We start from the raw sequence: 27,646 nt of genomic DNA on the forward strand, positions 1-27,646 counted from the left end.
TCCTCATTACTTCAATGTTGGTTGACAGCCACGGCCAGAGCATTGGTTGGATTTACACTGCAACCATGTCTTGATTGATGTGAATTTTCTGTCATTTTGGTAAGCTTATTTATTTATTTATTATTTGTTAATAATTTAATAGGTATATTATTTAATAATTAATAAATTAGTTTTATTTGCTTATTGAAGTTATTCCAAATTATTGGTCTACGATTTTGTTTTCTGAAAATCTAACTTTACTTTTGGTTTTAGTCTGTGGTGTAGTGTAGTCTTTTATTTACGTTTTTTAGGTTACTTGCCAAATTCTGCAGTTTATACATTTAGACTTACCGTAATAAAAGAGATAAGCCGAGACTAGACTGCATAGATTGGCATAGATCTAGATTAATCTAGAACTACAAATAATATAATTGAAATGTGTAAGTTCAGACTTGAATCTAGATCTAGATCTTTCTAAATACTAGATCTAAATAAAATAGAGTATTGACGTCTAGATTTACATATTATTAAATTGTAGGCGTAGTTGTATGTAGTTAGCTAGATTTAATTATTAATTTAATAATTAGGGCCTAGCTATTTGTAGCTAACTAGCTACAGCTAGGCCCTATCCATCTAAATTTTAAATTAGTATGCTGCCTACTGTAGTCTCCCCTGACTCGACTGTAATGTAAAGTAAACTGTTGTTGTTTTACTTTTAAAAATAAGTCAAGTGTCCCCCTCCCCCCACCCCCAACGGTAATCTATCGTTTTAGCGTAATCAATTCGGCTGCAATAGTAATGTGCGGGAGAGGTAGCTGATGAATATATTTGTTTAAATAAGTTTATTTAAGTCAAATTTTACAAAATATCACAGATAATTGATTTAAAATAACAAAAAGTGACCAAAACAATTTAAATAACATGAAACTAACTTTAAACTAGGTGTTTGAGATAAATATTAGTAGAACAAAAACAGCGGCCATCTTTCCAAATAAAATTTAGAGTAGTTTCCCTGGATAAAAATGTCTATTCGTATGTATATTGTGTTGACTTTGTTGTTTAATATAATACCTGTCTTGTTTAATATAAGTAAGACAGAGAGCCGTCTTCTTATCTTTAATTTCATTTTCAAGTGAAATGAAGGCTATGTATGTATGTACATCCAAGATCTCAAAAAATTTTGGGAGGTCCAACATTTACTAAACCCTTTTGTACTGATTAGGGGGTCGTCCATAAATGACGTCACAATCGTAGGGGGGAGGGGGGGGGTCGGTAATTTTGTGACGATGTGTGATGACGGGGAGGGGGGTTCAGATGGTGCTACGTCACACTTTTGCTTTATAGATAAGAAAAGCTAGAAAACGAATTTTAGACATTATTTAGCTTTTAAAAAAAACAGTTTTAATAAATTATAATAGAAATTGATTAAAATACTATATTTTGACATATTTCAGACAAGATTTTGGAAAAATATCGATGTTTAAAAAAAAAATCAACTGCAATTTTGAGGGGGGTGGGGGGGTGTAGGCTGATGTGTGACGTCATTTTAGGGGGGGGGGTCTGACTTTTTGTGACGGGGGGGGGGGAGGGGAGGTAAAAATCGTATTAAAAAAGCGTGACGTCATTTATGGATGACCCCTTAACTTGTCAATTATTAGGTCGTCCATATTCCTCATAAATGACGTTGGACTCAAAATATGGGACGGTGTAAAATATTTTTTTAAAAAATGATGAATATATTCGTTTTCGTTAGAAATTGTGTTTACGCGTTCGGGTATAGTAGAACTGCGAAATGATATTAAATCAACATCTTGCTTTTAGCGACGATTGGGGGAAAGGGAATTCATCGGGAAAAGTATGACGTCGTTTATGGACAGGACCGGCGCTACCTGTAAGGCGAATTAGGCTGTCGCCTAGGGCGCTGTCCGTAGTGGGGGGGGGGGCGCCAAAATGGGTTGGACAAACAAATTGAAAGTTTGAGGGGGGGGAGGGGTGCAAATCGTAAGCTTGTCCCCGGGCGCCGGGAAGGGTTGCTATGCCTCTGATAATACGGGGGCATACAAAAGAGGGGGGGGGGCGCTTTTATTAAGTTTTGCCTAGGGCGCTAAATAACCTGGCGCCGGCACTGTTTATGGGTGATCCATTTAAGCCTAGTTGTTTATTTTGTCTGTAGATATTGGTCTTAGGCCTACACTTTTTCTGAATTAAGATTATTGTGTTTATAAAAATAGTTTTACATTTTAATTAGTTACATCCGAATACCACATGTTTTTTTTTCTTTGCCTTCTGCTTTCATCAGTTTTATATTTGTTCAGTAGTCGATGCTTACCCATCCCCACCATCCATTATTACAAAAACAAAAAACACCCACTATATAGTGATATCTCCCTCTAGAAAAAAAAACTAGATCAACCTATAGTTCGTAGGAAAATTAGAATCTATCACTTATTCGTCTGTTAAAAAAAAAGAAATACGTCATTTTTCTGAATCCCGACGTTTCATCCCCCACTTAGCACAACGTCACCAAGTTCGCGTGACGTCATTTGTCATTAGGCTAATGTTAAAGAAAGAGATACCGCGTAATTAAAAAAAAGTCAAATCAGGCACTATGGCGTTGAGACTTTAGCGACGTTTAGTCTGAAGAATAGATCTAAATGACTTTAGTACGGTAAATTATATTGGTGTTTAATTTATTACACAGTGGTATGCGGTGCTCCCTCTACTCTACAAATTCACGTGCTTTTAATTTCTGCAACCTGCTGCCCTGAGACGTTCGGCTCTAAAATGCCCGTGACACAGCGGCCTCCGCACTTCATAAAAGACAAACTTGATGTTCAGACATCGTCGGACTCGGGCGTTTAGCCGACTGCCGTATTCCTAATGCACCGTCTTAGATGCTGTCCACTGCTAGTACTATATTATACTCAAGCCTATACTGAGCTCTGGCTTTTTACATTAGCTGCTGTCTTATTAAGGGTTGATCTTTTGTTTTGCCCCATGTCGCGAAACTTGCTGTTTTGTCCAATTTTACCTGCAAGCCAATAATTGTCGGATTCTTGTCGAATATCGTTGCCAGGAGCTAGTTGGTTTGAGCCTTATTGTCAGAAGTTATTTCATTCCGAGTCAATGTAGTGCGGCCTATTTTCGTCGGTAGGCATTTAGTGGCAGGCCCTTTTTGGCGGGGATGGTGTGCTGAGGTTGTTTAACACCGCTTAGGACAACAGGCTTGCAATAGTTATGATCATTCGTTATGAGCAAAGGTATGCATGAAAACGAACACTTTATGTTCCTCATTTTCATTGAGCACAGCTTTATAGAAGTCTTCCATAATTGACGTCACTCACCCCCACCCCGATCACCCTTTCATTATAGGTCATAAATTGCATTCCTACGTAAATTGACGTCACATTAGAATAGCATATGTGACATCGTTTATGGACAACCCCATATTTCTCATTTTGGGTATTTGGTATCAACATTTTGACAACAAAGGTTGTTCAAAATGTGTATTGGAGGTTAGGACTTGACATCTACCATAAATGACATCACGCACTTAAGGAGTGGAGTAACTGGTTTTGAGACGACGTTTTACGCGGGAAAGGGGAGGGGTAAGAAATGTGAAACGTTATGTATTTGGCCTAATACAAAAATGCTGAAACAATTCTTTTTCGTTCGAATTATGGCTTGACTTTTTAACAGTAATAACAGGAAGGGCAAAAAGGTAATTTTCGACATTACGACTATTTCGTGACGGCGAAAATGGGGGAGGGGGGGGAGGTTAAGGTGAAGAGATGTCAAAAAACGTGACGTCATATATGATTAAATCACTAATTAAAGGGAAAAAGCATGAAAATAGCAAACAATAACACAAACAATAACAATCAACTCAAACTAATATTTAAATAAACATTAGATATGTAGTGGTAGCTTTATAAAAATAGGGAGTTTCTTAAAGTATAAAACTTGCATCTCATAATAATAATTCTAGAACTGATGTTATTTTCATTCAATTAAATTTTTTAAAGGGCAGAATGAAAAAAAAAACACATGCTTTATATTTAAACACAAGACAATCGTCTATACTTTTCCATACAAATAGAAATTAAAGGGAAATGACTCAAAATAATATTTTCTTAAGATGGCCGCTGTTTTTAATAGCAAATTTAGTATCTGGAACATCGTTGTTAAACCTTAATTTTATGACATTTTTATTGATTTAACCCTTAAATGTGGTTTAATATTCAATTATCTTTAGTATTTTAGTAGAATATGCAAAGATATATTCATATTTAAGTCATATTTATTAGTTACCTTATCCCTACATTACTAGTGACGACCGAATTGATTACGCTAAAACTAAAACGATAGATTACCACCCCCAACTATAAATTCTAGATCTAAGTCTAGATCTAGATTGTTCAGATTTACCTGACTTATCACAACTAGAATCATAAGAATGTAATGTTGATCTTCTTCATAATTTTTGCTTCAGCCAGAAGTGTTTTAAATTTAACTACACTACACTACACTACTGAGTGTTAGGCTCAGTTAGGCTACAAACTAATAAACTAAATAAAATAACATTCATACTCATAACTTCATATCATAATAATCATAACCTACTAGAAATCTAACTACTAATTAGATTTCTAGATCTAGCTACCTACAGTTACAAAATAGAACCTACAGTTACATAGACATAGCTAATTTACTACAAGCGTTACTCAGAGGCGTAGCGACCCCTCATGGCGCCCGGGGCGAATTTTCAGTTTGGCGCCCCCCATATAGGACCTATATCCTATATATATATATATATATATATATATATATATATATATATATATATATATATATATATATATATATATATATATATATATATATATATATATATATATATATATATATATATATATGTGTGTGTGTGTGTGTGTGTATGTGTGTGTATGTGGGCAGTCTGGAAAAAATAATTACGCTGTATGATTTTCTTTTTATATTTTATCTTTGGAACAGTCTCTGTTTTGATATAGACCTCTAGTACATATTTGGATTTTAAGTTTGTTAGATTAAGGTCATACAATTGACATACAATAGCAAATTATTGTTCACAATGGAATACGATAAAATGCGTATTAACATTCTAAGTCGATGTGGAATTCAAATGCATTGTCAAAAAAATTCAAACAGGTTCTATAGCTAAATATGATGTATCTTTTACTGTATGGCTCGTAGCTAGGTTAAAGACAGTGGAGAATGAAAAGATGGCGGTTAGGACACAATACGAGGAAGACAAAAAATAACATCACTATGCAGGTGCTTGTGTGAAGTCCAGGGGGAAAGAGGAAGAAAAAAAGACGAAATAATTCCTGAAGGAAGTCGTTTGAAATAGAGAAGGGGAGGCTGGATTTTAGGGTTCGATCTTCATAAAAATGAGTTGACGAAGTGTTTCCTACGCTTATGTTCTTTAGGAAGCCGAAACGAATAAAAAGAAGAAAATCAAAAGAGCTTAGAACAGTGGGTTCCATCGAACCCGAGAGGTTCGGTAATTCAGTCTCTGGGCTTCCGCGTAGGTCAAGACACACAGCCGACTCTTATGATTCACGATCGGATTTTGTCAACTCTTTTTTTATGTAACACAATCGTAAAATACGCTTTAGTTCAATGAGTTTCTTTTCTGAGTGATATCGGTTATTTATTCCTTAATCCGGATTGAATTTTTCTGAATTTAGTCTTCGAAAAAGTGCCCCCCCCCCCCCCCCCCCAATCTAGGAAAGCTGGAAAGCGGTTTTTCCGGTCACTGTTTCTTAAGGATATATGTTTTACTGTTAGCAATCAAGGTAGAAAACAGTTAAATCAGTATGCAAAGGCTCTCAGCCGTTAAATTTCTTTACTCTGACTGTTTATTATTCAAAACTGCAGTTTAAAATGAGCTTTTAAAATAATTTTTTACCCCTTTTGGCGCCCCCCTAGGGTCGGCGCCCGGGGCGGCCGCCCTCCCCGCCCTCCCCTAGCTACGCCTCTGGCGTTACTAGCGTCAAGCTTGGTAGATCTAGATATCTAGTAAATTTCAATGTGACATGTAAATGTATTACTATTTTAGTAGCCTATGAAACCATCGGCCTATTTATTATGAAGCCTATGCATTATTATCATATGGCAATAGTCACTTTAAAACAGAACAGCAATTTCATATGTGAATCCTATTGGTGCCAAAATATGTAAATGAGAAGTCTGCAAAAATTTTTAGAAATTTAACCATGCCAGTTTAGAGAAAAAGTAGTATAACTAAAACTTCTATTTTTAACTAGCTGACTTCATTGCTAATATTTTATAGAATACTACATCTTTGTACAGAGCAAGTTAAATACATTTTTCAAGTAATTATTTATGTATCATGTATGCATATTACACAAAGATATAGGTTTTAACATTGATTGATTCATAAGAATTAATACAAATGCATACAATTAAAAACATTTAGAAAATAATGAAGCCATAGAATGAAAGAAAACCTTGTACAACTTAAGAGATGAGCACTATTTTTCTGGATATTTTCCACATATGAGTTTTTTGTTACTGAATTTTTTTAGCCCCCACAAAAATATATTTTTTGCCTTAATTGTTATGGTTTTTAACTTGTAAAAATTAAACTTTGCAATGGAGAATGCTAATGCGTTATAAAGTAATTTAAATTTATTGAGACAGCCTAACAAATGAACTCTGTTATTTTTTATAATGAATAATATTGTCAATTCTACATATCGAAACTATTAGGCAGACCTTTAGCCTACACCTAGTTACCACTAGTCCACTCTTCCATTTGGGAAAGGTCCTTTTTTAACAGATTAAACAGTAGGCCTAAGTAAAAGTTGCATAACTATTAGTTGTTATTTTACTTTTTTTGTTTACAGCTATCAACATCACGATTAGTAATCTCATTTTACAATCAACATCATAAAACTGTAACCATCATGCCATGACTGTCAGATTTTCACTGCATTGCATCAGAAAATATAAATTATTTCTGTTTTAAAATCTCAATATCAATAACATTCTTATAAAGAAAAACATAAGAGTCTAGTTTTATTGTATCTATACTCCCCCACCCCGCCTTTTAACTAGCATTGATGCTATGTTACCTCTCCTTCCACTAAGCTAAAAACTAGGATACATTTTTAACAAGTTTTAATAACCAACCACTTAACTATTCAGCCTAAGCTCAAAGTGTTTATGTGCAGACCAATTCATAATACAGAGTGTAAGTGCAGCATGTGTATTGTAGAATTGTGAATTTTTTAGATGGTAGCACACACCAATGCTGCAGGGAGATTGGTATCACTCCATTGTTCATTGTGGGTGAATGAGGGCTCCACTTCATACGTTTCTATTTCTGTACTTTGGTGTCACATTTGAGTCATATGTAACAACCGTGCGCAGCTTGTTTGAAGTGTGTGTTGATTGATATGTCTGTAGCTTTGCAACTGTTCACCCAATCTTGAATTTACACTGTTGTCTACGTGCATTTCTGGTAGTTTTTGTCCCAGATGCATTTTCGATAGTTTTTAGTTATAAATGTATTTTGAACAGTTTTTAGATACAAATGTATTTTGAATAGTATTTAGATACAAATGCATTTTGAATAGTATTTAGTTACAAATGCATTTTGAATAGTTTTTAGTTACAAATGCATTTTGAATAGTTTTTAGTTACAAATGCATTTTTGAATAGTTTTTAGATACAAATGCATTTTTGAATAGTTTTTAGATACAAATGCATTTTGAATAGTATTTAGTTACAAATGCATTTTGAATAGTTTTTAGTTGCAAATGCATTTTGAATAATTTTTAGTTACAAATGCATTTTGAATAATTTTTAGTTACAAATGCATTTTGAATAGTTTTTAGTTGCAAATGCATTTTGAATAATTTTTAGTTACAAATGCATTTTGGAATAGTTTTTAGTTTCAAATGCATTTTGAATAGTTTTTTAGTTCCAGATGCATTTTGAATAGTTTGATGTTTCATGAGCTATTTGATAAACAAGATATCCCTTCAGCTTTGATGAGAGTTTAAAAAATGTATACTGTAACAGTATTTTATTTAACTCATTTTTTTTATCTAAACATTAATGTGTTTATAAGATTTAAGTGGCCCTGTACTGTTAAGAATGAGTCATATGTGTAGCTGTGTTGTCATTACAAGAAATTGACTTTCATTTTATTTTTCTCTTTGTAGTCAGTTAGTCAATGGACACACACAAAAAAACAGATTCTAAATCTGATTTCAAAACTGTAATAAGTCAAAAGAGTTGAATTGTGAGTGAGTTTGTATCTTTTCATCATCCCATGGTAATAAGTGTTTCCACTTGTAGTCAAGTTTTGATGAGATATGCCTTGTATGAATCATGAGATTTTCTGTCTTCATGGTGTCCTATAGGTTTTTTTGTCATTATGTTGGTGTTTATTGTGTTTGTGGTTTTTGGGTTAAAACTTGTACTTTATGTTTTGTTGTTGTTTCCAGGAAAGAAAACTCATGAGATAGATGATGTTGGAGATAATTGAGGAGACCTTTCTGTGTATACAGCCACTTTATTCAGCTGTATATACTATACTATACTATATATATACTTTTTTCTGTACTTAACCACTATACACGATCACTAGCACAATTTCCTAAGTGAAACACCAACATTGACTAGCGAGGAGGGTGCGTTTGTTTCGCTGTGTATATTAGCCATTTTAAAACGTTGAATTCGTAAAGCTACAAATTTTGCATGCTTAAGAGCATTAAGCCCCCCCCCCCCCCAGACACACACACACTCACACACTGACCTAATGCAACCTACTACAATGCTAGAATAGACGAACTTCCCAAGCCTAATCATATCCAGTGTTTCTTCCAGACTTTTTTCTCCGGGAAGGGGGGGGGGGGGCGGACACAGTTAAAAGTATATATTTTCCATATAAATTTCATTTCGTTCCCGGGGGGGGGGGGGGGCTCTGCCCCCTCTAAAAGATGCCTGGAAGAAACTCTTATCCTATCCGAAACCAGCCTAAAACCTAGCAGAAGTAATTTTTTCTGTTTTGTGTTTCATTAACGTTTATTACATGTCGTTTTATTTGTTTTTTTTTTTTTACTTTGTGACGCTAGCAATACACGCAGTAGTCTATGAATTGTCATTTGTCGATTTGTTTCTGACGTATACAACATACTTTTCGTACTGGTATAATATTATTCCCACATCTCTCAAAACGTTTGACGTTCGTAGTCTTTGTGGCGACTCGTCCCCTCCCCCTTCACAACAACTTTGCCCTCATCCCTAACAGATTTGACCCCAAACAGCCGTGACCCCCTTTGTGACATGCTTTCGTCACTCCCCCGTCTGACTTGGCCGTGACGTCAAACTCGCCTCTCACCATTGTTTGATTTCAACAAGGACACGTGGTGTTAACCCCCCACAGCTTTACTGCAGACATTGTTAGACGTGGCAAGAATTTCTTGTGGCGATGTAGTGTTAGACTACCGCCTCAAGAGAGTTAACTTTGTTCCGTGTAGTTATCCCCCTTTTTACAAAAAATAAATGTGTGCGATATTGCATGTTTGTATTACGTCTTTATTTATTTTTTAATGCTTTTGATTTTTTTTTCTTCAGACATTTAAAAATGTTTGATATACAATCGAATAGTGGCCTTTTTAAGATTGTTACACTGTAACTGTAACGTTGTACATCTATAGCTAGATTTGTCAAAATAAATAGGTACATGTCGCAACCTTTGTTTAAACAGATAAATGGAGGTGTTTGGCCAGTTGGGTTCAACCATTACTGTTGACATGGATAAAAAAGAAACGTGTTTTACTTTAGATTTAAATTTTACTTTTTAGATTTGCAATCAAAGCGGTCATAAACATTTCTTTTTTAAGTTAAACCTGAAAATAATTCAGAAATTTTAAGTTTTTAAAATCAATGTTATAAAAATAGCAAACCCAGAGAACTTGAAAATACTTTTTTTTTTGTATTTTAAAGCTACATTTCTATTAGTTTTCATTAAGCCTGTTATCACCCGTAGTTTTACTTTCGTAAGCCAAACGTTGATTGGCTGTACCAGAACTCCCGATCGATATTCTGTAAACCTCACTTCATAAAAAAAATTCAAGAGTAATTTGAACTCAAAACTTTGCTGATACAATTTTTAAATAAAAAAATATTGTTTTTAAACAACATGGCTTAGTTCAGACACAATTGTCTCATTTTGTGTGATAAAATATGTAAACAACCAACTTGTTTTTACCTTTTTAAAAATTGTGTTTACTTACCGAAAATACCAAAACATCCACTACATCTTAAATAAATTCCGTCAAAAATCTAAGTCAAGTTTTTTATAACCAAATTTATTTTAACAACATCGCGCCAGATTTTTCAAAGTAATTTTTGCACTATTTCGAGATTATTCACAACTTCGTCCATTTGTTTTCTTTTGCCTAGTTTGTAAAGTGCGAAATTAAAAAATGTGTGCAGTTGCTCCAAATAGAATAGGCATTAGCCCTTTAGTGTAATTGAATTGCATGCACTACCTATGACCAATGTTTCTTGCGGACATTATTCTGGCATTAACCCTTTACTGTAATTAAATTACATGCACTACCTATGACCAATGTTTCTTGCAGACATTATTCTGGCATTAACCCTTTACTGTAATTAAATTACATGCACTACCTATGACCAAGGTTTCTTGCAGTCATTATTCTGGCATTAACTTTTTACTGTAATTAAATTACATGCACTACCTATGACAAAGGTTTCTTGCAGACATTATTCTCATGCCAGATGGGTGTTAAATTATCTATTGTCCATATTTTTTAATTCATTTTTTTGTCTGGTGGGATGGACGCTGCCGAAATTCTGCATTTGACAGTGTGTTCCTTTACTCTTTTTGTGTGCTGGGTTTTTTTTTAAATTAAAAATAACAATACTTAGGGCCTATTTAGAGAGGGAGAGAATATATTGTGTTCTTAATGCCCAGTACATAGCCCCCCCCCCCCCAAACCTTCAAGTGAATCCTGCTACATAGACTCCAGGTAGACTCGCAATGCATGTCACATAATTATATCGCCCAGTGATGTAATAAAACGATCACATGCATTATCGGGCCAAGGCTTTCGTTGCATCGATTTGCTTTCTGCCTCTCCAATGGTTGAAAATTTTTTTTTGTCTGACCCAGTTTCCGATGTTAAAAATAGACATGACGCAATACCGCCTCAAAATATGCAGTCCCATTAATGAAATGTTTTTTTTTTCTTTTTTTTTTACGGCCTGTCCTCGCGTTGTTCGGTCTCACGAGCGACCTGCGCGCATGTGGCCCCTCCCCCTGCTTTGTTTCCGACCTGCATGTGCACATGCCCGCGCCGCGTCATGCCCGGGGTCCGCGCGAGGGCCAAAAAGCCATTGACCGGGTGGAAGCTTCGCGACGGCGATTAGGTCACGGTATGTCGCGATCAGCTTCATTGTTTGAGGGGCCGACCTACTTGCGTAATGCGTTTGCTGATTTGACGGGAGGTTGTTTTTGGTCTTTTGAAGAAAGAAAAAAATAATGTCCTTTTATGGTAGTGGGTAGGGAGGGGAGAGGGGAGATTGACCATAAATTAGCTTTTTTAAAATTAATTATTTAAAAGGAGTTGCTCTTTGTTGATAATCTGAGTATACGTATTTGTCTATTAGCCTTATCTACTTGCTGGAAAACTTGCTCCATCGCTAACGATACCATCGTCATCTAACTTTTAATGATGACGTTAATCCGTGTTTTAAGCTAATCCTAAACCTGATCCGTGGGATTAGATTATCGTTATCATCAACGTGTAGGTACGTCTAATAAAAAAAAAGGAAGCCCGTTTTAAAATACCTGTCGTCTCGTTCAGTGAATCACCTGCGTGTTGTGACGTTATGTCACGCACGCGTTGCTTTAGAGTCACCTTAAACGTCCTTACGATTGGTGAAAAATTCGAACGATTACGCATGCAAACGACGAAACAAAAATAAAAACATTTCAGGTCAATGCTCTCTAAAAGGAATAAAGGGGAACAACCACCGGTTGATTCTCTGTGCAGTTCCGGTTGGGGGGGGGGGGGGTGTTACGTTGTATTTATGTACATGTACACGTGTAGGTGGGGGTTGTTACGTTGTATTTATGTACATGTACACGCGACTGGTACACATTTCCGTTGGATTTGGAGGGGGGATGGTCTGTCTATTGGCGTCAAGACAAAGTATCACAGGACTAATACATGTTAAAGCCGAAAGGTCTCGAGACAAAAGCTCTAACAGCTAAATAAATCTGGACATAAAAAAATCACCAACATTATCTCAGTGACAAAATATCTCAAAGACATATTATCTCAGTGATAATATATCTCAAGTGACAAAAAATCTGAATGACTTATTATCACGGTGACAGAATATTTCAGTTACAGATAATCTCATATCTCAGTGAGTGACAATATATCTCAAGTGATAAAAAATCTGAGCGACTTATTATCTCAGTTACAGAATATCTCAGTGACAAAATATATCAACGGCATATTATCTCAGTGACAGAATATCTCAGTGACAGAATATCTCAGTGACAGAATATTTTAGTGACAGGAATAATAATTCATCGCCAGATTACCCCAGAACAAATGATATCTCCAGATACTTTATAATGATTTATCTCACAAAATATCTCAACACAATCATAACTGCTAATGACTGGGAAACGTGTTTACATTGAACCAGTGTAGCGAAAACATCCTCTCCCACCCATCCCACTGACCCCAGTTGTTAAAAAAAAAAAACACATAAAACATAGCCATCAACACTACCATAGCCTACTGTTGTAGTAGGTAGTCCAAACTGGCGAAAAAGTGCGTTTTAGGGTCAGTTTTTGCGGTTTTCAAAAAAAAAATTTCACTACTTCTAGTTGTCCTATAAGAATAAAAATTATATGTCAATAAAGTTTAAGTCTTTATCTGTCGTAATCTGGTATTTTTATATCTGTAACACATGTCTGAATGTGTTTTATATTTGTTTGAAAAGTATCAGTTACGTCAACAAATTTCACCGTTTTGCGTGTACCGATCGACCCCACACTGTTTTATTTGGTCGCGGCTTCGCGACGAAGCATCGTAGAAGCATAATCTTAATGTCATTTTAAAGATCGAATTCTAGGCTATCGTTTGATGTATAAATTGAAAAAATAACTTGTTTATTTCATTTAAAAAATACAGATTTTAAACTTTAAATGACGATATATACACGGAAACAAACTAATTCTGTTTCAATTTTTACACCGATGTAAAGTTCAGTTTTATAACTACTTTGTGTTGTAAATTCAAGTATTTCTGATTTACGGTCGCGAAGCCGTACCCCCAATAAACATATAACCCTCGAGTCGACTTTCAGCCCCGAGTAAGTTGCTCGCCGAACGGTTTTAAAGGTTGACGACCGATGATGCTAAACGGATTTTAGTTTTACCCTTGCTAGAGCCTTCAAACAAGTTGTAAGTATCATTTTTAAAGTTTCATTTCCATTTTAATAAATGAATTTTAAGTTTGAATGTCAGTTTGGTTTAATTAGTACACGTTATTAATGTAAATTTGAACGCTTCAAGTCCACGGTTTTAGCGTGTGAACTACGCTTGTACACAGGGTGTGTTTAGACGTGAAGCTATTTAATTCAGGACATTCTAGGGACTTAAAATATGGATGCACTTAACTATTAGATGCTAGTGTTTACTAATTCTTTAAAATCTATTGACTGGGATCAATGATAGGGTCGTATTACTACAGTTTATCTGGACTATCACGTCAAAATTATGAATCGACAAATTCAAAATGGCCACCAGACTATCTTGGTTACTATGTGGACGAACTCAATTATTTACAGGGAACGAAGGTTAAATACTTATAAAATATTAATGAAACACAAAAGAAATGTATAATTATAATAACTATACATTTTTATCGATTTATTTAAAACAAAAGACACTAAATTTTAAGGACTAATGTGATTAATTTTTTTATTTTCTGTTGTGCACTCTGATTCTGATTCCCCTGCTGAATAATGTGAAATGGTCTGCGCCAGTCTCCTTAATAAAATGTACCAGATCAATTTTTAGATGGTTGTGCAATTTATTAAGATTGTACATGTTGTGACTTAGTTTTAAATGTTATATTAGTTGTAAGTGTAAGTAGTACTAGTAGTATTTCTCATTATTTATTTATTTTATATGCATATAATAGTAACAATGAAGGACAGTTAAGTTGTCCTATAGGATGTTGAGAACCACAGTATGGCATCTTCATCATTGGATATCTCAACCATTGTGGGACAAGCAACGATTATTTCAAATTTCATTCAGTAGAATTACTCTTAAAAATATATATAAAAAATATAAATTACTTTTAACAAAAAGGTGTTTTCAGGCTTTTTCATATGTTTCCAGTTATAGTCATAGGACAAATAGTAGGCCTACACAATAGGCTAGTAGTAAATTTAATTATATTTTATTAATCACTAAATCAATTGTTCGTTCCATAGCTGGAGACATTTACGGTGGCCTATCCAGAACTTTCCTTACAAGGGAAGGGAAGAAGGCCAAGACCCCACTCCCCCCCTCCCCCCTACAATTCCCAAAACATATTACTTACTCTTGATGCTCCACAAGATCAAGGTTGAGGGAAACAAGACGTACAAAGATGTTCCCCCAAAACTGTTCCCCCAAAGCAGTTATCAGGTTTGAAAAGAAACCAAAGCATGTGGCATCAACTGCTGCATCACTTGTAGGCATCACGTCTTTATTAAATTACATTACATTACATTTACTCTACTAAATTTTGATTCTGTTTCTCCTGCACTAGATAACTGTGGTATTTTTTAAAATAATATTTTAACTCATGTGATTTTTGAAAATAATTAACACATTTTTCCACGTCGATGTTACCAACACAATAATTTTAGAGTTATTCCAAAGCAAAAAAAAAAAAAAATTGAATTTTTTTTTTTATGAAAATAAAAGTGACCAAAACGCATTTTTGTCATTTTCAATTATTTTTTTACCTTAGAAAGACTCATTTTAGATGACTGAAAAAAATTGGGCATATATATTACAAACTTTGCAGCAACTTTACCTATTTCCACACTTCTATGTTATTTAGTTTAAAAAATATGGGTTCTCAAAAATGGCACTTTTTGAAAATCAGTTTTTTACCAAATTTTGCTTTTTTAAAAATCGCATAACTTTTTTATTTATTGAGATATTTTTATAAAATTTGTGGCATAGACCTTACAATTAAAAGTTCTTTCATGACATACTCACTCCAGAAGTCTGCAATCAATAGTTAATTTCAGTTTGGACTACCTAGTTGTAGCTAACTAACATTGTCTGCGTGTATACCTTGGCGCTACACTAGCACCATCCCCAAGCCTAGCCTTAATCTTGTAATTGGCTAGGTGAGTAATTCAGATCGATAGGAACATTAACTCCTTTCATAGGGTGTCCAAGCATTTTGGGTCATTTCTATGTGTATGAGAATGGTAATGGATGACATCGAGTTCAGTCCGCAGAGGTTTCCCATAATCCACCACACCACTGTATTATGTAACAGGTATTAACGTTAAGCTTATTAGATGCTTGTTCCTGTTTTTTATTTAATCACGTCGGATATTATTAGATGCTTGTTCCTGTTCGTTTTTTAACCACGTCATATAATGTTGATGGTTTGAATGCGACTGTCTTGTATCATGTAATCCTATATATGTGTTCATAATATGAGGTTGGGGGAACCCTAGAATATCTTAAGAATATGGGGGTTGGGGTTGTAAACCTATAATATATGTTTATTAGGCGTGGGGGGGGTGAAATTGCACAACTATTTGTGTAACGGCGCGTTAATAGGGAGGTAATCCCCGAAAATCGTCATCTGATCTCTGTGGGACAGTTGCAACACAGAAGGGTTGCTTCCCTTTAGTTGATACCATTAATTTAACTAGCACGTTTGGACCAGGGGAGGTAAATAGAATTGGTTTAAAAGTTAAAAAAATATATGTGTATAACTATAAAGCTGAAACCATGTCCCATAGCGGATAGTATTATTCCATAACGATAAGTTGTCACCCGTGTTATTTATCTGTTTTTTAATTGATATTTTTATAAGTGTAATCCTGTTAGCATTCAAATCGTAATACAAATCGATTGGTTTGCATGTATGGAGTGTAAACATGTTACGTATTTAAAAAACGTGGCGCCTTCAAAACGTGGTGTCAATCACCATTGATCTAGTGTTAGGCAGGGACGTATTTTATTCACAATACTAGAACACACGTGACATGTGCCACTTGACTAGCACAAAACACAACCCAGCACCACTTGTCGACTCATCCACACAATGGCCAACTCTATCACCGGTTCTCGTTGTGTTTAAGTTCGCCTCAGCTCGTTTTAGGTGTTTGTGTTTAGGTTAGGGGATGGTCTTTGGTTTTTTAATGGTACGGTTGTTATATGGATGCTGGTGTGAGGCGGTTTTGCTGTTTCCAACAGATGTGTGGTGGTTATCACGTGGTTATTGTGTCACATCTGGTCACATGTGATGCGGGGGAACCACTGGTTGTCTGACGGTTAAAAGCGCCGAGTAGATCTAATTATAGCTGGCTATTGAAGAGACTGTCACGAAATGGGTCAGTGTGTATAAATCGGGAGAATGGGGTATGTTATAATGTAGGTATGTTTGGTGGAAGGGATCATGGCTTAGCTCCATGTTTGGAAGGGGTCATAGTTGAACTGTATGCTTGGTGGAGGAGGTCATAATTTAGCTGTATGCTTGGTGTAGCTGTTTGCTTGATGTAAGAAGTCATAGTCTAGCTGTATGCTTGGTGTGAGATCAGTTTAGCTGTATGCTTGGTGTAGCTGTAAGCTTGATGTAAGAGATCATTGTGCAGCTGTATGCTTGGTGGTAGAGGTCATGTTTAGCTACTTGCTCAATGGGTTAGGTTGTGGTTTAGCTGTAAGCATGGTGGAAGCGATCATGGTTTAGCTGGTCTGATCTTGTTTGCTAGTGGATACGGTCAACTTTTAGCTTCATGACTAGGGAATGATGTCATCATTTAGCTGGTCTGATCTTGTTTGCTAGTGGATACGGTCAACTTTTAGCTTCATGACTAGGGAATGATGTCATCATTTAGCTGGTCTGATCTTGTTTGCTAGTGGATACGGTCAACTTTTAGCTGCATGACTAGGGAATGATGTCATCATTTAGCTGTCTGGCCGTCTGGTTTTATAAAAAGGTCGCGTCTTCTGGGAAATTAGAGATGTTTTTCATTATACGGGAGCGGGCGTGGTCGAATGGTAGAGCGCACGGATACTTACGTTCTGTCCTTACCTCCCCCAATTTGTAGACATAAAAACGTCGATAAGCTGCTTGTAATTTTCACCTATAGACAGACCGGTCTGTGATTACGTAATTATAAAATAAAAACCAGTTGGTTACATCAAATCTATTGTTATTATCTTTACCATAAATTATCATAAACCTGGCTCAAGTCCATTAATTGACACAACCTATCCCTGGCACTAACCGGCAATGGAGAGATAAAAATACGAAAAGATTCTGCATTGATCTACCAATTGTTTTTTCCCCCACCACAATACTTCTTTTTCTTTCAATATGTGTACATTCATATTACCTTAACACATATGTGATATGATGTCTGCTAGAGTCAGTATGTGGTACATGTGCTACTCATTACGGCTAATGATAGAATGCTGCCATATTTTCCATACTGCTCCTGACTCTAGGACTGTCCGTACTGAGAAGTATTTGAGCTCGGGTATGTCATTGTCAGTTCATCGTGCCCCTGTCAGTTTTTCATCTTTTCCCGGTCTTGGCCAAGACACGGGGTAGATGAAGTAGAGTTTATCTGTTTCAGTGCCCTCAGTATACAGAAGGAAAGTGTGGTGACCGCTATCTGTGTCCAGCTACCTTATCTTCTTTTCCCTAATGCTGCTCACGTACAAATAAGAGATGGGTGAACTCATACAGACTCGGGTTCGGGATCTGAAGTCGAGACTTTTGGGTTAGTAGTCGTGCGCTCTACCATCCGATCACACCGTATCACCATGGTCTGTTAATGTGCACAAATGGTCCGTTTTAATTTTTTTTTAAGTAGGCCTTTATATTTCTTAAAAGTAAGATCTATTTATTTGTTATTGGACGTGTTATTGTATTACAAAGTAAAAAGTATCTGTAGTTAGACTTTATCTTTTGAAAGAGTGTCAGTAACCCTGAACAAGAAAGTATTCGGATTTTTCGTTTTCCATTTCTTTTGGGTTAAATATCTATCCGGTGTCTACTCGTACGTACCCAAGGGCTATAACTCAACCCCAAGGGCCATAAGCCACACGTTGTAAAAGTACACAGAGAAGGCAATAAGTCCCGGGCTTTCACTGTTACCCAAGTGGGGTGCGGGGAAACAATTGGCCAGCTACGTCATGCGGCCCGTGTGTTGTAATTTACTTCCTCCACGCTTAGTGTGTTGTCAGCCGGTTGATGGCAGACGTGCGATAGATAACTCTCGAGTTGTCATTCAGGGGAGCCCACCCTCGCCATAGTGCTCGGTGTTTCCTGACGAGTTCGTCGAGTGTTGAGGCGAGCTGTATATCTACACCTAGTCTATGGTGTGGTTTATCTCTGTGCTGTAGGACTTTTTCATAGCGTTGTGTAGTGCAATAATAAATATACTATGTCAATTCCCTACCAATAGCTACAGTGAATGGTTCCTAATACTGGTCCATAGTACCTATTTTACTTACTTGTGGATTAAGGTTCCAGTCATGGACTATCGTTAGAGATTATGCCAAGGTATGTGCAAACCACAGCTGTGTATGTTATTTGATTTTATATAGGCCTAAGTCCAGTGTGTTGGATATATGTGTATGTGTTATGTATACACTCTTTCAACTGCTTAAACATTAAACAAAGCATGAAGTTACAAAAAAATCGGAATGTATCGGTTGACTAAGCGCTGTGTCGGTCTGACATTTTAAGCCTATGTTGATAAGGTTTTTTGATAGGGCAGTTCAGTGTAAGGAACTTCAGTTCAGGTTTTCTCCAGTACTTTATAAGCAACAGCATAAATCACAAAAAAAAAACAAAGCACAATGGTAGGCATGTAATAGAAAAAACATCCCACCTTGCTTGCTGTTAATAAATATTAATATCAATCTATATTTAATACAATGTGTCTTTGCTGTAGTTGTTAAACCTGTTTTAATTTTTCACTTGATCAAACTAAAATCAACCAGTTCTTTTTGTCTGCTTTATGTTTGAACAATGTGTATGAGGAACTGTATTTAAACATGACATGGGGACTAGGAGCTAGGTTTGATGTTACCTGGTGGGTTCCCTCCCCCTCCCCCAACTGATATCTCACTGTTTAATCGTTTGTTTTCTCAGAACTAAAATGGCCCATCTAGTGGAGAATGTGGTCAAGCAAGGTTATTTGAAGAAAGGGAGCACAGGATCAAGCCGCATATCAGGATTTTTCAGAGTAAGTACATGGTCAATCTTTTTTTTTTTAGAAAACAAGAAGTATGGAAAATCCAATTGTATTGGGTTTTTCTTTGGGTTTTTACTTAAATACTTTTAAGTTTGTATAGCAACACAAGTGTACAATTTCTTTATTTAAAAATTGACCTTGCATTGGCTGAACATTATATTCTACTTTCTGTTTTTTAAATTGAATTTATATTTGTATATATGTATATATATATATATATATATATATATATATATATAAAACTATGTTTGTCTCATCTTCCTAAATAACTGTATATAACTTTATAGTCAATATTCTTAGTTGTCTAACTATATCTTTGGATCCCATTATGAAGAATGACTAATTATCATTCTGTTAAATCTTCTTAACTTACTATATATAACTTTATAATTCAAACTAACTTAATACACCTAAATACAATTCATATTCTTAATCCACTGAATTATAAGAACTACATTCTGCATTATTGGTTGGCCAATTCTACCTTAGTCCTATCACTTTTGTTTGACATGACCCTACCTTGTATGACTATAACTGTACCATGTATGACTAAAACTCTACCATGTATGACTAACTACCCTGTAATACTAAAACTATGCCATGTATGACTATAAGTGTACCATGTATGTATATCTCTATCATGTATGACTATAACTCTAACATGTATGACTATAACTCTACCTTGTATGACTATAACTGTACCATGTATGACTATAACTCTACCTTGTATGACTAACTACCCTGTAATACTAAAACTATGCCATGTATGACTGTAAGTGTACCATGTATGTATATCTCTACCATGTATGACTATAGCTCTACCATGTATGACTAACTACCCTGTAATACTAAAACTATGCCATGTATGACTATAAGTGTACCATGTATGTATATCTCAACCATGTATGACTATAACTCTACCTTGTATGACTATAACTGTACCAAGTATAACACTACCATCTATGACAATACCTCCATTTTATACTCTCCACTTTCAGAGAAATGACAGCAACAAGTGGTTTGTGTTTACCATTAGACAAGGCATTCCCTTCCTGGAGTACTACGACAGTGAGCTGGACGTCTTCTCCCAGCAACCCATCAACTCTTTCAACCTCTCTGGTTGCCACAATGTCAAGTCTATGGGCAACACCAACCCTCCGTCATTTTGTATTGTGTGTCCAGATAGGGTCATTGAACTGGTCGCATCATCCAGGTGGGTGGACTTTGGCGCTTGTGTTAATAATAGTGGGATGGTTTGTATTTTGTTAGATTTGGGTAGTAGTTACAGATCTGGTTTCAAGTCAGGGTGGGACTCTGCTGTCAAGAAAAAGATCTGTCGTAGTGATATTTTCTTAATTAAACTGTATTCTTGCTAATGCTTACTCCATTCATATAATTATTATTTTTTTTTTTTTAAACTGGTTTTTTTTTCTCCCAAAACTCATTTTTATTAAAGTATGCTTCATTTCCAGAACTCAAATGGTTGAATGGGTTAACGAGGTTGAAGCAAGTCTTATTCGTCTTGGAGTTTTGAAGGTATGGCCAGTAAACCATTTACTTAAACCACTTTTTAAAAAAATCCATTCATGGAGATTTCTATGAAGCTTTTTCAGAACGTTTTGTTTATTTTACCATAAAGAATGTTATCAAAATAAGAATGTTTCTATACAAATTTTTAATGCTGTCTTTTCAATTTTTTATTTCCAGCAAGAAGTTGTTGATCACGTTTACTCAATATGTCCCGCAGTCATACAAAAATCAAAGCCCAATAAAGACTTTCAGGATGACTTGGAACCAGAAACTATGACTTCGGCAACGGCCGTAAAGATTTCTGAAGGGACAAGCACCAACGGTGGACCTGGGGGTTTCGGCTTCCTAAGCCCAGCAGATATACGCTCTGATAGGCCTAGTCTTACACCTAAAAACTCACCCTTAGCCCAGCGGTCATCTTCAGGGCAGTCGTCTGTATCGTCAGTCCAACCCCCCTCGTCCCCGTCCACTCATAAACCATCTGTACAAAGGATACTCACCGAGTCGCCGCCCCCGCTACCAACACGACCCATACTGACACCCGGTCGGGCTATTAAACAGAAAGCTGAAGAACAGCAGGAGAGATCTGAGAGCCACTCCTCCCCCCTGCAGCACCCTGACACGGGGAGCAGCAACGACAGCGACTTTGTCTCCCCTGAGATTATCGCCCAGCTGCGGGAGGCACGGAAAGCCAAGAACTTTGAGAAATCCCAGCATAAAATCCCGGAAGAGTCCCATGACTCGCGGCAGCACACGTCGTCCCCTGCTCACCTGAAGGAGAACCCTGGGTTCTCAAACAACGCTTATTTCGACTCCAGTCAAATCTCTCATCAGAGCCCTATCCGACTCTTGAAATCCATGTCCACGCCCGTCAAAAGTCCAAAACGGACAGTCGCTCGTTTGTCAGGGTCGCCAACTAACTCTGGGCATAGCTCTCCAGTGTCCAGTTTCCAAGATTTGGATAACGTATTCAGCGACTCCAACTCGGTGGAGAACTGTTACTCCGAGCTGCCTGGGAGTATTTTTACAGATTCTGGCATTGGCTTGGAGAGAAACGAAATGCTTGTTGGCAGCCCTTCTTCAAAACCGACGCCGATGCCCCGCCGGGGGTTACCTAAAAAGAGCGACTCCCCACCTGGGTCGTTATCCAACGGCTCTGATCACCTGTCGCCCTTTGACAATGAAATTTTCGTCAACGTCCCCGAAAGCTTCAAGCACAACGGGGACTTTGTCCTTGATGACATTGACGACGAGTACCCACTGTTGATACAGACTGCTGTGTGTAAGGACAACAACACTGAGACAAAGTCTCATGACAAGACCAGCAAAGCATTCCCTCTCACCTACCCAGACAAGCCAGCCGGGCCAAAGTCCTCCAAGGACGAGAATGAAAACTTCTGGGGTCCCATGTGCGATGACATTGAGCCACCAGACACAATGGCTCCGCCCATTCCTGCCATCCCACCTCTCCCGCCCCGCAACGACTCCCTCCCGACGAGAAAACAAAGCTCAAAAGCAAAGAACTTCAGTTCAGATTTTAAAACATACCCCAAAGGAAAGACGTCGACGTCCTCCAAGCACGCTAAATACTTAGACGACCTGAGTGTGGCGCCGCCCCTCCCACTTCCACGTAAAAAGGGGTCTGAATCTTTCCGCAAGTCCCACCCACCCAGTGCTAGTCACTGCCCACCCATGCCGCCAAGACGATCATCCGCACTACACCACAGCAACAGTATTCCCAGTGACTGCCAACCCCCCGCCCTCCCCTCCAGAAACTCTCAGAGCTTTTACATCAAGCGTCCTCAGCTGACCGGACACAGTAACTCCCTGGATATGTCTCCTGCAGAGGATAGCATCCACAAGAAGGAAGAGACCTCAGATGAAACAAAGCTGCAAGATATAGGTAAGAGTAAACTCCACGTTAAGTTTTCATTTTGTCAAAAATAATTTCACTTTGCCCTATAGATGATTGTCATTATTTTTAATCTTACTTGAAAACCTTATTTCCTAACTGTTGAATACAAATATTCAATCTTTTTCTTCTATAGTGTTAAGTTCAGCATGTTACATACCTATGTTCTGTTTCATTTAAAACATGAGTTTTTCCCAATTAGATTTAATACATAGTTTGTCATCCCTTTCTTGAAGATAATAATAATTATTTAAATGCGTAGATATGATTTTTTTATGGATCATATTTCACATTATCTATCAAATTTCATCTTCTAATTAACAAGACGGTTGTCTAATATTTTATTGATCATTCTTATTTTCTGTATTAAAAAAAACTTGCTAATAAATAAGTTTGAATAATTCCATCTTTTTATCTTCTTTCATAGCTTAGCTAATTTATTAATTAAGTATTGCCATCAGCAAGTATAGTGTCTAGAGAAAATTATTATCTTAAAATCTCTGTTGTGTTTTTAAAAATCTAATTGATCACCATGTGTAAACTACATTTTGTTGCACAATTTTTATTACTCAGTTTTATCATTTTGAAACAGTCTTTAAACTTGCATATTTTATGCTATAACTTTGCTGGAATTTGTCTAGATCAAATTATAGTCAAGATGAAATGGGGTATTCTTTGGTTATTATTACTGGAAAGACCACAGAGCAGTAGAGTTTAAGTCAAGTTTAATTAGATGCTTGTGCTAATCTGCAATTAATCATATCTTATGCCTTGTGATATAAATTAAACAGCTCATATTTTAAGTTAGTTTGTGATTCTTGTTTTGAAAGAGTTATTAGACAGTGTGTTTGGGCTGATACTTGAATACCCATAAACTAGAATTTAAATCTTTAATACAAACTATTCTTAAAAGATTCACCTCAGCTAAAATAGTAGTAGTTTGCACAGATGAAATGTGTACCTGACTTAAGTTTGGGAATTAATGGCAGCGGGTTTGTGTAGTAGTGACCATACAATTCATTTTAGTGCAGGAGGTGGGGGGTATAGAAACAGATCCACTCTTCTCCTACCCTGCTAATTATCCCACCCCAAGTAAAAAGTGTCACCTTTGGTTCACACCCTGAGTAAAAAGTGTCACCTTTTTGTTCACCAGTGACCAGCAGTAACCTGTCCGGCCTGTCGCAGAAGATGCTGATTGACAGGTCCCACAGCCTGCACACCGTGGTCTCCCTCAAACAGACCCAGGTCGAGATCCTGCAGACGGAGATCAACCAGCCCAGCGTCACCGTGCAGCTCACTCACAAGTCCTGCTTCGGCCTGGCTTTGGTGGAGTGGAACAACTTCCCATGGTGAGTAATTGCTGTAACCCTACTTGAGCAGAAAATCAATTTCCTAGAATTAGTAATTTTTTTCTCCATAAGCCATAAAATCACTTTAAAAAATATTTGTAACATTTTCATAAGAATAACTAAACATCTACTTCCAATTTCCACATTTTTTTTTAATTTAAAATAATTATATAACTAGTTCTAATTTTTTCTTTTTTTTTTTCTTATAAGTTTTGAATTTGTAAAGCTGTTTGAATCTTTAATGCATTTAAGTATCATTAGTTTTATTATGGTTGTCTTCAGCACCCTAACATTTACTAGTTATTTAGACTTATCTACATGAATCTTTCAAAGATTAGTTTGTATACATTTATCTACTTGAAAATTGTAAATATTTAGTTTTATAGAATTATCTACTTAAATATGAATTATCTACTTCAAATCTTTCAAAAGTTTAGTTGTATGAAATTATCTATTTGAATTTTCCAAAGATGTAATTGAATACTTAAAAATGGCATTGTCTTTAATAAACACTTAGTTGTGTAACTCCATCTTCTTGAATCTCGCAAAGATTTATTTTGAAGAGAATAAACTACATGAAAATGCCATTGTCGTCAATAAACACTTACTTGTGTAACTTCATCCTCTTGAATCTCCCACACAGCATTGCTGGATGGAACCAGAAAGATTTCCCCAGCCTGCATGGGAAGCTTCACGTGGGTGACCTGGTGTTCAGTGTCAACAATGTCAGGGTCACCTCCGTGGAGATGGCCCAGAAACTGCTGCGGCAGCCGAATGCCTCAGCCTCCAAGACTGAGATCATGCTGCACAGGATGCCCTATGCCAAGGTGTTTGCCATCCATCGCAGTGTGGAGGGGCAGAGCTTGGGGTTAAAGAGAAATGGAGGCACTGGTGAGGTATGTCAGCCCAGTTAACTAGTACTAGCTAAATACTTGGTCATCAAGGCTTCTCAGTTCTACTTAATCTGTTTTAATTTATAATTAATATTTTATAACAAATAGTTATTAAGGGTGTATTAATATGTCATTTGATGAATTTTTACAGATTTTATTTGAGCATATTTCATATGTAATGTTCATTTTACAGTTAAGCACTTAAAGTTAAATCTTTTAAAATTACAACTTTGTTTCATTATTTAGCCAAATATTAAAATGAATCCTTATTTTTATCCCTAGATTATCTATGTAGACCCTAATGGTCTGGCAGCTCAGCATGGCCTCACCCAGTACGCACCAAGTGCTTACGGTGTCAAGCGGTGCAACTGGTTCATCACAGAAATCAACAATAGGCCACTCAGTCTGTTTTTTAAGGATTGTGAAGTAAGTTGACACAAATCCTTGGTTGTTTTTTTTTTAACGTTACAGTTTGAGTTCATTTAGATTTGTCAAGTATAATTGAATTATTAAGTTATGACTAATTTTAATGTGGATAGATGAACACTCAGCATATTATTATCAGTGAAATGAAAGAATAGTTTCTATGAGTTCCTTTTCTTAGTAAATGCTGTATGACACTGTTGTTTTTTATGTTCACTGAAAAAAACTACTTTAATAAATATAAATATTTTATTTTATTTGAATATATTTAAGATCTAAGGTATATTTTTACAGTTACTTACGAGCAACCTGACATTTTTTTCCCTGCAGATTGACCTCCGTCTGTCAGCTGTAGGCAGGGAGATCTCCATCGTGGTTCAACCCTCGGACTTTATTTATGAAATACGCCACCAGTTTAAGAAGCTCAAGAATTACAAGAATTATATAACGCACTAGATATCTTTTTTTCAATGCTTGCTTCAATGGCTTTAGAATGCAATTTTTTTTTTTCCTAGCTGAAATCTTTACCTGATCTATCAAAAACCGATTAAATATTTTAAAAATTATTTACAAATATCTCTTTCGCAGAACCAGACTGTTCTAATTCCACTTTTGTAATAATATTTACAACAACGCTTTAAAGTTTTGTTTTCCTTAAAATGTTTGTATTAAACACTTTGTGAAATAATATGACCACAAATATTTTTACCATCATTGCATTGGTGAATTTCAAACAAAATGTATAAATCTGGAATGAATTGAAAAATGGAGTAAGAACAGCCTGGTTCTGGGGAAGCCATATATATATATATATATATATATATATATATATATATATATATATATATATATATATATATACTCAATTTCTGATCTTTTTAAGAGAAATTCTGTGTCTGTCTAAATGATTGGATTATTCTTACATGATACAGGAAACTCTTTAAATTTTATTTTCTTATATTTTTTGTTTTTTGCCTTTTGGAGCTACTAGAACTATTCTGTTAAAGGAGATAATGACATTTCTCTCACTACATGGAACAGAAGCCATTTGTTCTATCAGTTTGTTATCTTTCTTCAGCCTTTCAGCTGCCTACCATACAGGGTATATTTAACAGCGTCACTTTGACGCCATATTTATTGTTTTCGCAAAATATAGGGCAAAGGGGGTCAAATCCCTTATGTAAATTACAAAGTTCCATTGGAATTGTGTTTCCTTACTTTTATCCTGTGATTTCTTTCAATATTTTATTTCTGCTATTTTTTTTTCTCTTGTAAACAACTTGACTGACTGAAACAAGAAATGTTTCTCTATATGATTATACTTTTTTATATGCTAAACTACTGTAATTATGTTGTTTTTGTTTTTTTTCTTCTGTAAAATGTAACTTTTTATTGAATTTTTTATTAATAAACATTGAATTATATAATGTATGTTTCAATTCAAGAGGAAATGTGTACATCATTTAAACTTGGCAGCATTTTGAAATGCACTTAAGTTTTACAAGGGGAAGTAATTTAATCTAAAACTTGCATCCCCTGGCTCAAATTCCTGCTTATAGAAATGTTACCAGCAGTATTGTATCATCCGTGTAGATAGTTTCTATTTATATTTTTAGCCAAGTCTCTCAACAGCTTTAAAAAGTCAAATGCTCATCATGCTTGTGTATTTATCTAGCTAGTAATGTGTAGACTTGTAATACATGTGAATGTACAAACTGTCCATACACTGTGTCACCAGGAGCAGATAGTGTACTACAACCTTATCTAAAGGATGAAAATACCTGTGTACTACCCTACAAGAATGAAAATACCTGTGTAATAATTATTAAATTTTTTTTGTGTATGAATGCCATCACTCTAAATATGAATTAATGAATGAAAATATTTGTGAAACACTCTGTAGAGGATGAAAATTATATTCCTAAAAAAGATGAAAATATTTGTGTAACATTTCTAAATAGATGAAAACACTTGTT

General features: G+C 35.9%; 1 protein-coding gene across 3 annotated transcripts; it reads left to right on the forward strand.

The window, feature by feature from the left end:
- Positions 1-26,520, forward strand: LOC131945124 (cyclin-dependent kinase 12). Of its 3 annotated transcripts, none has more exons than XM_059306123.1 (9): positions 1-99; positions 19,461-19,554; positions 20,562-20,776; positions 21,036-21,099; positions 21,271-22,996; positions 24,159-24,354; positions 24,998-25,250; positions 25,530-25,673; positions 26,001-26,520. In XM_059306123.1, exons 2-9 carry the CDS (start codon positions 19,468-19,470, stop codon positions 26,124-26,126), a joined length of 2,811 nt encoding a protein of 936 aa, XP_059162106.1. In that variant the 5' UTR covers positions 1-99; positions 19,461-19,467; the 3' UTR covers positions 26,127-26,520. The 3 variants fall into 3 exon arrangements, with proteins under 3 accessions (XP_059162106.1, XP_059162108.1, XP_059162105.1); XM_059306125.1 differs by lacking the exon at positions 1-99 and adding an exon at positions 388-419; XM_059306122.1 differs by lacking the exon at positions 1-99 and adding an exon at positions 18,798-18,866.
- Positions 26,521-27,646: the final 1,126 nt, after the last annotated feature.

This window comes from Physella acuta, unplaced genomic scaffold (assembly GCF_028476545.2).
Source record: "Physella acuta isolate Inbredline_101_S28 unplaced genomic scaffold, ASM2847654v3 ptg000525l, whole genome shotgun sequence".
NCBI classification, from domain to species: domain Eukaryota; kingdom Metazoa; phylum Mollusca; class Gastropoda; family Physidae; genus Physella; species Physella acuta.

Bases quoted from the DNA above. Each gene is read 5' to 3' on its own strand.
- LOC131945124 (XM_059306122.1), top strand. The intron at 19,555-20,561 runs GTAAGTACATGG...CTCCACTTTCAG, and splicing joins GCATATCAGGATTTTTCAGA to AGAAATGACAGCAACAAGTG. The intron at 20,777-21,035 runs GTGGGTGGACTT...CTTCATTTCCAG, and splicing joins GAACTGGTCGCATCATCCAG to AACTCAAATGGTTGAATGGG.